The 15,408-nt window shown below is 40.0% G+C and overlaps 1 protein-coding gene across 1 annotated transcript in view; it reads left to right on the top strand.

Annotated features, from left to right (window-relative positions):
- The first annotated feature begins 405 nt into the window (after positions 1-405).
- The window catches only part of LOC126262676 (uncharacterized), a 152,116-nt gene continuing 137,113 nt past the window's right edge, over positions 406-15,408 (top strand). The window contains exon 1 of the mRNA XM_049959450.1: positions 406-507. Within this exon, the coding sequence (XP_049815407.1) occupies positions 450-507 (58 nt within the window). The 5' untranslated portion in view covers positions 406-449. The remainder of the gene's footprint in view (positions 508-15,408) is intronic.

Here is a 15,408-nt window from a genome sequence, read left to right as displayed (position 1 = left end):
ATGTCCTTAAGTTAGTTAGGTTTAATTAGTTCTAAGTTCTAGGGGACTCATGACCTCAGATAAGTCCCATAGTGCTCAGAGCCATTTGAACTTCCCACTGCAGTTTTGAGGACTCGAGGAGATGTGACTTTCTGTTAACACAACACACAGTGCCTTCTCATAACTTCCGATCACTCAGTGTACTTAAATTACAGTTAGCACATTACTGAACTATACTTCGATTTCGAGACTCTCAGTGGCCTTAAGGGTCATGGATGAAAGCCGATCTCAGGTCTTTATTCTGACGCACAACAGCTGATTTGTCGTCAGTGTTCGACAAGCGTCAGATTACAATGATTGAAAGATACGCTTTGAATCTGGAAGAACGCAGTGATATCTACCGGCCGCTATCTTATCGATGGCAGATAAGTTCCCAGCACTGCACACAGTGCGCCAGGCAATCATCGGAGATGAGGAACCTAGTTATTTTCATATTGCTGTTCGTGTTCGGAGCTGTTTTTATAGCTGGTGAGTAAACAATTCTCTTTTAAGGTGTATAATACGACGGTCTAAAAATTTCGTTGATTATTTGAAACTAAGAAAATTTCGAGATTAGCATCCCATGAATCCAGAGTGTGTCTGACAAGTCCCTTAGATCGCGCAATGGCCGCCACGACTCGTAAGCCGTCTGCAAAATGATATCGATCTATTCTGTCTGCTGTGTCGATAGTTGTCATAACTTCTTACGAATCATTCGAAGTATTAAAATAACATTCAACTATAAGATCTGAAAGGAATTATTTCCATGAAAGTGTGCATATGTGCTTAACAATAATCGTAATAGCACTTGTCGCTATTCTTGAAGCGATGAAACCGACAGTACGCTGTGGTATCTGTCAGTACAGATGTGACCTTTTCCTTGTGACGAATTCTACATAGCTATTTACCGGGAATTAAACGACATTGGATGCTATCGGTATAAGAGCTCCAGACTCCTCGAAAAAAGCTACTTCCACGACCAGAGTAGCGGTACAATAACTGTTGTTCTCTTCCGAAGGTGGTGCATACTATCAACCACGGGGCAAAAGAAACTAAACTGCTGAAATTACTTATGAACTATTTGTGGGGTATTACTGCGCGTCTATTTTTCAGGCTTGAACTGTATCCTTAAGCTGTGACTAGTGTTTTCACGTCGATTAACACAATGCCGGTGTAGGTGCGGTTTACCAAAGACATGCTCTTCGCACCGCCGGAAAATGTGTACCACGTGTAAGAAAAAAGGATCGATATTGATGTAATATACTTATCAGATATGTTAAGTTAGTGGTGGTCACCTCCATAGTAGAACCCATTCCATTCCACACGGTTCTTTATGGTTTCTTCTCAAGACACATCTGCACGGTTGCTTAGCAGCTACGGTGTTTTAAAATGGTTCAAATGGCTCTGAGCACTATGGGACTTAACTTCTGAGGTCATCAGTTCCCTAGAACTTAGAACTACATAAACCTAACTAACCTAAGGACATCACACACATCCATGCCCGAGGCAGGATTCGAACCCGCAACCCTAGCGGTTGCGCGGTTCCACACTGTAGCGCCTAGAACCGCTGGGACACTCCGGCCGGCTACGGTGTTTTACCCTTCGCCGGATCACAAGAGTTCAAGGTTGAAAAACTGTCTTGTTCTAACTCACAGGTAATAATATTTACATAGTAAAGCGAGGAGACTTCAATTTCGTGTCGAGGAACTAGCCAAAGCGACATAAATAAGTACATAACAGCGTAAAGTTTTGCATTTTAAGAGAAAACCAACGCAGTATACAAGAGCGCTTGAATAAATTAAACTTATTTTTTAAGCATTTGGTCAAGCAAAACCTGGCTTCGGCAGAAATCCTGCAGTTGTTTTGTCAAGCCTTTAGATTGCTTAATGATTCGGTTGTGAGGAATTGTGAATTTAAAGTCTCCTTAATATTGAGGAAAAGACGTGTGGAGGTTCAAAAATGCTCAAATGTGTGTGAGCCAGCGTTCGCGATCTGGAGGGAGACTCTTATTTTCTTGTTATTCTTTTCTGTTGGGGTTATGTGTCCACAATGGATAGGTTGGTAAAGACAAATATAGTCTAATGTGACAGTGTCAAATATCATATAACGAAGCTTCTGTGGAAATATATGAACGTAAGGCTACAGCAATGTAGAGTGGTGAAAGGTTTAGATTTAAATACGGCATTGGACGAAGAAAAGTAGCTTGTGTAAAACTTGCAACACTACGAGCTCTGCATTGGAACCGTTGTTATTAAGAGCAAACCGATGATAAACACCTGGCGAAAACTAAATTCGATGAAGCAGCGCAACAGTGGACGAACAAAAGTGTGTGTTTTAAGGGTTATTTTTTTCTTTACTTAGAAATGTATGCTACAGACTTGCAAGGATACATTTGTGGGAATTTCACCCTCGAGTGACGATCTGTTGTGTGCGATTACCTCTCCCAGACGTTTTCTTTGGAGTGTTGCATGAGTTAGTCCGTTGTTTGCTTTTTCTATAGTCTCAGGATATTTCACATGTGCTCAGGAATGTTACAAATAAAATAGCGTCAGTCTTATGCCGCAGTCTGCTTGACTATCGTTCCTGTACCCACCTACCTGCAATTCTCACATACCCCCTTTATGATGGTCAAAGTAACATATACAGGGGACTGCAATACACTCTCTTCGCCTTTACCATGGGCTTTTATTTCATTAGCTGGTTTATTTATTAAAATAAATATTAGAAAATTATAGGGAACACTAACAGAAATGCTTTAAAACACACTGTATAGTTACGACATAAAAATGTTAAGCACCCTTCTATAAGAACGAACAAAGGGAGTCGACTTTCTTTGAAATACGCTATGTCCAAATCTTCCGTAACCAGACAAAATGTTCCGTTACATGTAACGTCTAACATTATTTCTTGTTAGCTCACTGTACTCGCCTCAGTGTTCGCCCTCACTGTCTTCTCGTGGCTACCAAGATGTCTTCTAAGTTTAAGTAATTCAGACACAAAAATTTTGAAAATCTGTTTTATGTCGTGTCCTTAATGAATAGCTTTCTTTCTTTGCACAAACAGTTTGTATCGTCACTATGTTAACAAAAGTAATATCAGGACTTTTTACGGTTTATTTTGTTCTTTACTTAGAAATATTCTCCTAAAGACTTGCAAAGATACACCCGTGGGGACCTCGCCCCCAAGAGACGATCTGCCGTGTGCGATTACTTCTGCCAGACGTTTTCCTTGGAATGTTTCATAAGATTTTTCTATAGTCTCAATGTATTGCACATGTGCACAGGAGTATTGCGAATAAAATTTTGCCAGTCTTATTCCGCAGTCGGCTCGAGTGTCGTTCCCAGTACGTATCTTCATTATGATGGTTGAAGTATTTAGATTGCAGTTGCACAGGTCCAGATATCCTACATGCAAACGAAATGGGTTAAAAGCAATATATAACTATAGAGAAAACTTAAATCACGGACATTATAAGCCCGTTTGGAAGGCACGACTAAAAATAGTGACTAGATCGGGACATTCGAAGAAAACGCTATGGAAGATTTAAGGATTAATAAAAAATTAAATTCCCAGTAAACATGATTTTTTTTATTTTCGACTAACTCCAGTAAGTATGTGTGCATTAAACACACACACACGCACACGCACGCGCACACACGGATGCGCCCACGCCTTATGTAAACTTGTGAAAATTATAAACTTATGACAAAGGCATAGTGTTTATACAGATCAGACCGCTGCAACAGGTCACCGAGAAATATACCCACAACGAATAAATGTACTGAGACTCTGTTTTCGACGAGTTTTAGCGGATAATAAGGCGAATTTTATAACGTATAAAGCATCCTCAACACGATTCGAGCAAGGTGCCGTAGCGCTTAAAGTTCTGGCAACTAGACTCCTTTCGGCAATAGCGGGGTTCAATTCCTCATCCGTCCTGCTCTGCCTCTAATGACATAGTCATCCACGGGACGTTAATCTTTTTTCCGTCCTTTTTCATCGAGACTCGGGGCTCTCTCGAAATCATCAACATTAAATGAACTATGTATGCAACAAACAGTACTTGCAATCCGGGCTCGGTGACATTTACAGGCAACTCTTGGTAGGCAAGATTCGTCACCAGACCTCAATACCTTGTCTGCTCGACGACCCGCCCCTCAGAGTATTCACGGGAGCTGTAGTTGTCCAGGCACGCAGAGATTTCACGGAGAGAGCTGTCGCGTTGGTTAAAACACTGGCCCGATTTTTGTGAGAGGTGAGGTTCAAATGCCCATTCTGACAATCTGAAATCTGATGCAGGTTTCCCATGATTAACTGAAATTACGTCAGGTGAATACCGGGACGGTTCCTTAAGCGAGGCTCATCCTTGTCATAAAACTCAGCTCGTTATCTCTAATGACCTTGTTCCCGGCGGCACGAAAAGATCAAGTCCATAGGAACTTGTGTGCCAGCAGAAGCGATCAAAGAGGCCAGCCGAGCGAATCATTACTCCAAATACATTACGTTCGAGCTGACCCAGTGACAGTTATTAGTGCTTAATTCATGGCATAATCAAGAGAGTGTCACCAGCTTAAGCCAAATTCACTTGGAGTTGTATGTGCACCTGAAATGTGTCGGAGATACTGTAAAACTCCTGCATTCATCCCAGTCTCTGAGAATCTATAGCAAGGAAAGATGTAGTCTGTGGAATCATCTTGTTCTCTTAGTGGATGCCGTGGTGATGAGCTCCCCTTCACTTCAACGTTTCGCTGCCATTGCATTGGCTCTTGCTTGTAAAAGGAAGTGGCAGCTTCTCAACCAATGTTCTCCTTTAGCATTGCCCTTAACTGCTGATCGCCATCATTGTGCATCCTGGTCCAACATGTGGCAGAAACTGTACTGTCTGCCTGAATCTTCCAGACATGCTCCATCTCTCGACCTCAGCGTTTCCACCCACTAGGACAGGTGTCAGTAAGCTGTTCCCCAACAATGTTCAAAGAATGATTACAATTATTTTTCCCAATTGGTCTGCTTTGTTTACGTAATGTACTCAGTAGTTCTAGAGGATTTGACTTTCTATATTTCGTTACATGACTTCGGTAAAACCTTCTTGTGATTCCATCTTTCCAACGCACGTTGACGGCGGGGTACTATAGTAGCGACGTTTACACATGTCTAGTATAGAATTACCTTTGCTGTATCTTGTGTCTGTGTTTTATAGTAAAATGATTTTTGTAGGCTTTATTCCTCCTAATCTAACTCAGAAGAGTAGTAGCCACCGCATCTTTTATCTTTATCCAGTTTTTCTTAGGCAGCATATATTATTATTATTATTATTCAAATTTGGCCGTTAAAGACCGTGAAAACAGTTATTTCTTGCGCTTCTGGGAAGTCTTCTTTCTCTCAGTCCACACTTCTTTCATTCTTGCGCTGAAGGCGGCTTTTCTCTCTTCAGACCATTTAGTTCCACAAGTCTTCTTAATTTTCACACCGAAACCCGTGAATGAATTCAGTTTTTTTCTAAAAAGGTTTCTGTTAAATATTGTTTCCTGATCTATATCCATTTCTTTTAGATCTCTTTCTGTGTTGATAAACCATAAATTTTTATTTTTTAGATTTGCGATGTACGAAAATATTTGTTTTGTAAGCCTATTCGGGTTCATCCTCATGATGTGAGCATAAAAGGAGCATCTTCTTTTTCTAATTTCGTCTGTAATTTTGCTGCACTTCGTATACACTTCTTTGTTGCTTTTTAGTCTGTACACAGGCTTGCTTTGATCATCTGTTATTTTCCTGTGTCCAAGAATTGTCCTCACAATTCTTCTTTCACGATTTTCTATCTGTTCTGCGTATGTAAAATTTGCCAGTGTTTCTGATGCATATAGTATCTGCGGTCTAATGACAGTCTGGTAGTGTCTGAGTTTAATGTTTTTGGATATACATTTTTTTGAATACATTTGTCTGCAGTAGTGAGTTGCTGTCTCTAGTTTTTGTATTCTAGCCCTGCAGGCTGGATGACCTTTTGCGACAGGCTGAATTAGTTCACCAAGATATTTAAAATGTTTAGATACCTGTATTTTCCCGTATTTCGTAGTTATTTTCTTTGGTGGATTTTTGATATTTGTAATGATTTCTGTCTTTTCAAATGAATTTTGCAAGCCTGCTTTTTCAGCAGTTTCTTTAAGTAATTCTATTTGTTTTATTGTGTCTTTTTGTGTGTAAGCTAAACAGGCGAGATCGTCAGCGAAGGCAAAGCAGTTGGTTTCAATGGCTTTGTAGCACTTCCCTCCAATTTGGACTTTCTCAACTCCATGTTTTTGCGTGAGTTTTCTCCATTCTGCTATGACTTTATCCAGAACACAGTTGAAGAGTACCGGGGACAGCGCATCTCCTTGTCTGACGCCGGTTTTGACCTCGAAATGCCGTGAAATTTCTCTTTGGAATTTTACTTTTGATGTTGTAGTTGTTAATGTTTCTTTGATTATGGTGATTGTTGTTTCATCTATTTCATATTCTCGAAGTGTTTTGATGAGTGTGTCCCTATCGATTGAGTCATAAGCTTTTTTGAAATCAATGAATGTTATGAAATATTTCTTGCTCCTTGTAGATAAATAGTTCATTGTTGTTTTGAGGTTAAAAATTTGTTCGGCGCAGGATCTTCCTGGTCTGAAGCCAGCTTGATATTCTCCAAGTTTTCCCTCTATAATTGGTGATACACGATTGAGCAGGGCTTTTTATAGAATTTTGTATGGGACTGGGAGAAGCGATATTCCACGATAGTTGTTAACATCCCTTTTGTCACCTTTTTTAAACAAAGGGTGAATTAGGGCAGTTTTCCAGTGACTTGGGATTTTCTTGGTTTCCCATACTTGTTCAAGTTCTTTGTGTAGTGCTTCTACTGATGTTTCTCCCCCAAGCTTGAGCATTTCTGCTGTAATTGTGTCTTCTCCACATGCTTTCCTGTTTTTGAGATTTTTGATTATGTTTGTGATTTCCTCTCGTGTCGGAGGTGTTGAATGTGTTGGTAATGTTTCTGGTTGCGTAAAACTGAGAGTCTGGATGGATGTTTGGCAGTTTAGGAGTGTCTCAAAATATTCAGCCAGGATTTCACAGTTTTCAGTATAGTTGGTGGCGAGAGCCTTATTATTTCTCATAAGGTTTAGGCAAGGGGACTGGTATCCTCGGAGTTTCTGGTTGAATGTTTTGTACCAAGCTCCCGTGTTGCATTTCTTGAAATTCTCTTCGATTGAGTCCAGTTGTTGTTTTTCATATTGTCTCTTGGTGTTGCGAATAGTTTTCGAGGCATCCTTTCTGGCTTGCTTAAATTCATCAAAGTTGTTTTCAGTTTTATGTGAGTTCCACTTTTTGCAGGCTTTAAGTCTTTCATGCAGAACTTCATTACAGTTGCTGTCCCACCACGGGTGTCTCGGTTTGCTCTTTTTTGGAAAGGTTGTTTCTGTTGCCTCAATCAAGTTGTTCCGAAATTCTTGGAGGTTTTGTGAAGGGGAGAATGTCTTTAGTTTTTTCTGAAAATCCTTGAGGTTAGAGTTGGACTTAAGGTTGTAATTTCTCAGGGTTGTAAGATCAAAATTTATTTTATTTCTGTTTTTGTATTCACCGTTTCTGCTTTTCTGTTTGTTTTTTGGGATCAGTTTAGTTTTTATTTTCGTGAGGTAGTGATCGGAGTCGAGGTTTAGAGATTTTCGGACACGTGTGTTCAATATTTCTTTTTCACATTTGGAGGAGATGGCAACGTGATCTATTTGAAATTCTCCGATACTCTTTATCGGAGATACCCAGGTTTTTTGTTTTCTGGGTTCAAATGGTTCAAATGGCTCTGAGCACTATGGGACTCAACTGCTGTGGTTATCAGTTCCCTAGAACTTAGAACTACTTAAACCTAACTAACCTAAGGACATCACACACATCCATGCCCGAGGCAGGATTCGAACCTGCGACCGTAGCAGTCCCACGGTTCCGGACTGCGCGCCTAGAACCGCGAGACCACCGCGGCCGGCTGTTTTCTGGGAAGATGTTTTAAACGTGTTGACATTAGCTTGAGTTTAAACTGCTTACAGAGCATAATTAACCTTTCTCCATTTTTGTTGGTTCGTTTGTGTGCGGGAAAGTTGCCGACAATATCGCGGAATTTCTTTTCTTTTCCAATCTGAGCGTTAAAATCTCCTAGAAGTATTTTTGCATTGTTTTCTGGGATTTCTGATATATGATCCTTAAGGTTTTCCCAGAATTCATCTGTTTCTTCCCTATTTTTAGCATTATTTTTGTCATTTGTGGGAGCGTGAACATTGATTAATGTGTATTTTTTATTTGCACATCGAAAAGTGAGGAAAGATGTTCTCGATGGTGTTGACCAAAAATGTTCGACAGAGTTCAGAATTTTTGTGTTTACAGCAAAAGCTGTGCCAAGCTGAGGGCATTTCTTCATTACAATTTTTCCAGGTTTTCCTTTAAATATTCTGAATTTGTTTGATTCAAATGTGTTTTCATCAGTGAAGCGAGTTTCTTGTAGCGCCACAATTTGTATGTCTTCCGTGTGTAACTGGTCTGTAAGGTGCTTAAGTTTTCCCACTTTGAGAAGGGAGTTTATGTTGAGAGTTGCTATGTTGAAGATTTTTCTGGGTTTAATCTTGTTGGATTTGCATGGTGTTGCAGACTCCCCAGAATCCATGGGCCTGCTTGCGTCGTTGCCGACGGTGGATTGGCCACCTGGGGTAGTTTCGTTATTGAAAGACATTTCCATCATGCGTTAAGATTGTAACTGTTGAAATTCTTCAAAGTTGGGGAGATTACTTGCGTAACCTACCAGGAATACGACTAACGTTGTTAGCGTTAGAAGGTTTTCTTGAAACAGCCGCCTCTAACATGAGGAACAGACGCTGCCCACAAGCCGCCCAATCTGGGTACAGACGCTTGCAGTTATAGATTTTTGGTTCCTCCGCTCTCTCAGCCGTTGGGAGTTAAAAATTCCTCATCCGCCTATGAGACCGTTGACCGGTTTTCACCCGTAACCCTAGGCAGGGGCCCTCACAGGGTGCTACCATCCGGAGCCAGATGGACCCAGGTTTTTTGACGAGGTTGTTACTCCTCCCCCTCCTCCTCCCTCATCACTTGTAAGATGAGGATCCGGGCTTGGGACCGGCAATGGCGGAGTTGTATATTTAAATATACTTTATCCCTTTCATGCTGAGCAAAGTGTTTCGTTAGTGCTCTCAACATAAATTACATGGCCAAGGTGATAAAGGCGCCCATGTCTTAGGGCAAGGGGGGGGGGGGGGGGGGGGCGCCCTCCTTTTTCCCATAGCTCTCAGGGAAAGGAAAACCTATAGTGTAGTCAGGAAAACTATTTAAAAGTCGGTGTTATGTAGGTTTTTAACTGGGTCGGAACACGAACTTTTTAAGGGATACTTACAAGTCGCCATTCATCTTCGAAAATATTAAAAATAATCCCTACCCCTAGTCTAGCCCCCCCTCCCTCGCCCCCCCCCTCCTCCCCCAAACTATCGCATGGGCGTATTGACGGTGAACCCATCAACTAATTCGTTATCTTATTATTAGAGAGCGACCAGCTGTTATTTATACTTCTAGATCCAGTAGCCAACAGCATGCTTTCTCATCCTGAATAATTTCCAGGTAGAGGCTGAGTCTGTTTGGAACATAAGCCTCTCCAGCTTGGCCTGTTATCCCACCACCTTTCTGTGTTCACTCTAGTCCAGTCCTCGCCTCTTTTTTCAATTTGCTCTTCCGCACCTTTTTGAGCCATCTACGCCTTGGTCTTCCTCTTTATCGTTTCTTTCGCATCTTCATTTCATATATCCTGTCGACAATCCTCTTGCTTTTCATTCTGTGTAAGTGTCCGTAACATCTCAGCCTTGATGTTTCCATCCTGTTCTGGTAGTGGTCCTCTTTCACTGCTTCCCTTTCCCTTTCATTCTTTATGCTATCTCTCCTTGTTACTCCCAACCTACTTCCCAATAACTTCATTTTACATGCCTGTAATCTGCTCACTTCTCTTTTCTTCATTACCCGTGTTTTAGATGCATAGGTCAGTATGCTGTCTCATCTAAACCTAAAATCAAATAAATGTTCTTTCTACTAGCATATGGTGTCATATCGCTCCCAGTCGTCATATACAGTTCGATGTCTTAAATTACGTCATATTTCCTGTTCCGAACAGACTGTTTATATGTAGTAATTCCATGGAAACGTCTTGATCGCTAAAAACTTTATGTATGAAGCGTTTCGAGTAATCATCATAGATAAAATATGCTGGGAAAGCTCATGTAAATGAGCAATACAAGAAAAACGTACAATACCATTTGCAATTGCTGTTAGGTGTATTTGCGAAGTTTGCTATTTTGAGACGCCTGGCACGCGATTTCTTAAAATTTCATCTTTTGAAAATACTCCTAATGGCAATTGCACATAAGATTGTAAGTTTTGCTTGCATTGCTCACTTGCATAAGCTTTCCTAAGCATATTTTATCTGATGACAATTACTCGAAACGCGTCAAAAATAAAGTTTTTAGCGATCACGACGTTTCCATGGAATTACTACATGCCAAGTCTGGGTGTTCGCGTACCTTGAAAATGGATGACTTCACCAGTCAAATGGAACAGACTCTTTAGGCAAACGTATTGCTGCAGTTATTTAGCCTCACTATATCGTCACTGGAACTAGCGGGCTGCGTGTTACTTTTGCTTCCGGCGAGAAGTGGGAAACGCCAGCTAGCTTAACATACGGCTCTAGTTGGCTGCTCCTATAAAATAAATCAGCTTCGGCGCATGATGTACTGGCTGCGTTAAAAAAATACAGGGAATTTCTGTGTTTTGTAAATAATTACTTATTCGTCTCCATCAGTGTTATCCTCTTCAAAATATTCCCCATTATATTTTATCAACATATGCCAGCGCCTTATCCAATCGCCTAAACACTTCTGAAACTATCTTTCGGAGGCATTTAAGCTCTCTCGGCGTTATTAACCTATGCTTGTAAAACGAAGGAAGTGTTATTCTTGGCCAAAATTTCACAAACAGGCAACAAAAAAAATAATGTAACAGCCATGAACTGCTTCGCCACAAAGCTAGTGGTTTTGTTTTTCGGATTGTTTCAGACAAAGACCGTTGAACTTGTAATTATCACTCCTTATTGACTGTTCGACTTTTTTGTAAGAACTTATGGCGCACTATGTCGTTAAAACAAAAGACCGCAGAAAGCATAACTTTCTCACATTATCGCGCTTTTAAAGATGTTTTCTATCTTAGCTCTCCAGAAGGCTTCCATTGGAATGATTGAGCATCAGTTTCGATGTCACTTGCGTAAACGCATCATTCATCACCTGTTACAACCATTTCAGTAGTTATGCTTAGCTGCTGACTTCATCTAGCAACTTGCATTTGCCTCTGTGTTTGTTCGAAATTTAACAATTTTTAAACAGTTTTTGCTGCTACACATTTCATACCAAGTACTTCCAAAAACATTCATGCCACAAGCCAATTGATACATCTTATCAGCAGCAAATTCTCTGATCGTAATACGCCGCCGCTGCAAAATCATTTCTTTTACTTCTTCCGCGATTTTCTCAGTTGATGATGTGCCGGGGTTGTCCAGGGTGCTTATCTTAGTCAACACCCTGCATTCTTCGAAATGGGTATGCAACTCCTAAATAATTGTTTTACTCAAAGCAGACTTATCAAAGTTATTGTATTGAACATTTCTAAAGTTTTACTGCACAGTTCTATGTATCTACGACGGCCTCTCAGCCTGGAAGTTTTAACTGAAGCCAACACGGCTGTGAAAGTCAACCTGGTATGACAGAGGTGAGCGAGAAATAGCGTGTCTGTTACAAATCACAGTGATTCAGAAGTCATAGATATCACAATAAGAACTTCACAAAATTTGGTTGCGGCTCCAGCTACAACAAAAAGTCGCAAGTAGCACTTTACAATCAACGCCGTGTGCCATCTGTTGTCCGAATTTCGGACTTCTTCCAGTGAACCTTGTGTCATGCTACCGTGTCCAGCTGCGATTTCAGTGACAAGTTGCAACTAGAGGTCGCAAGTAGCAATTAAAAAGAGCAGTTAACATTCAACGCTGTGCGCCATTTGATGGCCTAAATTCGTACTACTGTTTTTCTTTATGACACACTATCGAATCTAACTGCGATTCCTGTGACAAGTCGCAACTAAAAGTCGCAAGTAGCAACTAAAAAGCACAGTTAACACCAGATGCCGCCATCTGTTGACATACGTCCGTTCTTCGTTCTAAGAACCTTGTGTCCCACGATATGGATATATTACATATTTATGGTCGAAGAAATGAACCATTAAGCTAATTTGCTCTGAGAAAATTTTTATACTCGGTTGAAAATTGGTGCAGCCAAGGAATGTGTATGCCGAATAAATGTTGTGCTAGTAGATAGACATATAGCGTAGCCCAGAATTTTGATGACATATTTAAACATACTTTTCATCAAAAAAGCTAAAACTGCAGTGTAATTTCAGAAAACAGGTAATGAATGAAGCTGCGATGGGTGTTCCGAAGCGTATTACACCAATATATCATAAATAGACTACTAAAAATGCAATCTTGGTGTCTACTACGTAACTTTTACCAAATATTTAACAATTGTTTTCACAAGACTAAAATTTTTTTGCGACAGTACAATACGCAGTTGACTGTGTTTTCGAATGTTACTGTGATGTACAGACGGTTGCAGAGCCAGGATGGGTAAGGTGTAGGCACATTTATTTGGTCCAAGCCTTGTTGACACAAATTTATTATTTAACAATAATTAGTTATACATCCAAGTTAATAGAATTAACAGTTTAAAAGGAAATTTTAGCAACAAATTTTTTTTAAAAAATACATTCTCTAGAAGAACATGCAGCCCCACTCTGAAACATTACATAAAGAGACTGTTAGTAAAAGGAATATTATATCGTACAATAGTGCAACATGTACAAATATTAACAGTTACACCAGAAAAATATTGAACTTATGATTAGTACTACATGTAAATCAAACCTTTTTTTTTACCTCCTCATTTCACTTAAGCTTACGTAAACCCTACACAAACGTCAATGTCATGTGACATCAGTTCACCTTTCGTGACAAATACACAAAATTTCTAAATTATTTTATATCAGTTAAGTAAGCTACAAGACAGAAATAACATTAACGACTGATGACATGAGTAAACACTGTCAAGTTTTCAATTTCACGACGGTTGTGTTATCTAGCAAATTTTCATTTAAATACTCCCCTCCCCACGTGTTCCAAAATCAATTCAGTGAGTCTCGAGAAGAAACACAACTTAATACACAAATATGGCAATATCAAGAAACAGATGGGTTTATCCCAAGCAATATCAGTAGAATTAGGAAATTTGCAATTTAAACGCACCAATTTTAACAAAGTTTAATGTAATAATAATTCGGACAGAACTTTCATAAAATGATCGATGATAGTGGATACCGTGCCATACACTATGAAACAAATTAAGAATTATTCACAGTAGACACCTGGCACATGATGATATTCTCTGAAGTATTTCAAATCACAAAATGTTGGCTACAAGTACCAACCCCATAATAAAGTAATGATCATGAAATATAATAAAAGTATATGAAAATTTCGGCCTTAGCCAGGTGACGAGAACCACACCAATGCAGTTTCCTGTTACACTCGAGTGCTAGGCCCAACAAACAACAGCTGGTCACGGAGAACCAGGCTAAGCAAGCGAGCATTCCGTCCTCCCCACATGCTCGCAAACAGCCACACTCGTCGCAGTCCTTAATCGGCAGGCACCAGTTGACTCCCCGACGCTTCCGTCCTGTCGCCATATACCGACCGAGCCGTCCTCCCAAAACTGTTGCTTCGCGCACCAGCCGTGACACGGCTCACTTACATTAATACTTTTCCCAATGTCAACTTTTACCTGCAAAGTCAGCACTTTACTCCCACGTCATCAACCTTAAAACAGGCAACCTTCGAACCTAACGTAGACCTTGGGCTACGCTGCAGCTCAGTCTCTTATCACAACAACATTCATGGCGTGAGGGACGGACCACACCATGGATCAATACCACAATCTAGCAAGTCTTTATCGCTAAATACACAGTAGAAAATGTTGGGGTGTGGGATGGCTTAAACAAGGTGAGAATGGAATTTTCATTATTCATGGACTGTGCAGTTTACATTTATTTATCATCCCTTTCAAATCATATAATGACTTCAATGGCACATTGTACCATTGTTCATTTTGCACATTTATGTTATCAGTTACGGCTCTTTTACGCTGCGAGTTCTCCGAAAGTCGTCTTGAATCTTCTTGAGGATCTCTTCTAGATGTGGATGGGTACATAGAGCATCCAGTAATCGAAATGCGTCTGGAAAATCCCGAGGATTATTAAACATTTATAGTGCTGCTAATTACTAGCAATATAATTCATATACAGCTGCTAATATTTCTGGTAATGAAATCAGTTGATTGGGGGGAGGTTTCACTCTTTGCATAAACGATGCTCCTAAGTTCATTCACAAACTTAGAAACTAATCTTCCGACAAAGACGGTGTAAAGACGCTGTGGCAACTTCTCCAGTTTTCCTGTCAATGATATTTTAAATAATCGCTATATCGTGTGACTGAAATTGTTGTTCCGATACCTGTGAATGTAACAACGTGGTCAGAATCCGTATTCGACATGAACTCTGATGATACTGTGTGGTAGTTTGTGTTACGATTCTCAACATCACACTAGCAATATTTTCACAGTTGTGCCATTAATATAAAACTAAAGACAAAGGTAGAAAGAACTTAAGTAAAACATATTACCAGTGACTGTTTTTTTATCGTATATCATGTAACAACTGAGGAAAAATAGTTGGAAATATTAACAATACCGTTTCACGTAACATTTTGTCGTTTGGGTTACTGAAACGACCTTAGGTCCTGACAAGTAATTGCCTATACAGGCGAGAACATATTTTTTGATTGTATTGACACAATTCGCTTTTTACTTACGACTATTGACAGTGTAACATATGCGGTGATAAATCGCAGTTAAGGATCGCAGTTACCGAAAAGTAGCATTCACAGAGATCACTGATATGGGAAAATCGCAGTTTAGCCCATCCCTAGTAATTGGTCTACACAGAGATATTCATACATATTTACCTAAACAACAACGATAAAATGGAGCGGATCGGACTAGTTAACTGAAATCAGTGTTTCATTGCTCCTAGTAAACATTCGAACAGCTGGATTAGACTACTTTGTCTTAGAACTGTCCAATATCGAATAATCCGTGAATTTTTGTGGAGTCATCCATTTAGAAAGTAACGCTGCAGTCTTCCAGTTAACCGAAGTCCACTGCCACTAAGAACTGGAAT

Source organism: Schistocerca nitens, chromosome 6 (assembly GCF_023898315.1).
Source record: "Schistocerca nitens isolate TAMUIC-IGC-003100 chromosome 6, iqSchNite1.1, whole genome shotgun sequence".
In the NCBI taxonomy this organism is placed as follows: Eukaryota; Metazoa; Arthropoda; class Insecta; order Orthoptera; family Acrididae; genus Schistocerca; species Schistocerca nitens.
Note: the sequence above shows the minus strand (reverse complement) of the source record. Positions and strands in the feature narration are given on the sequence as shown.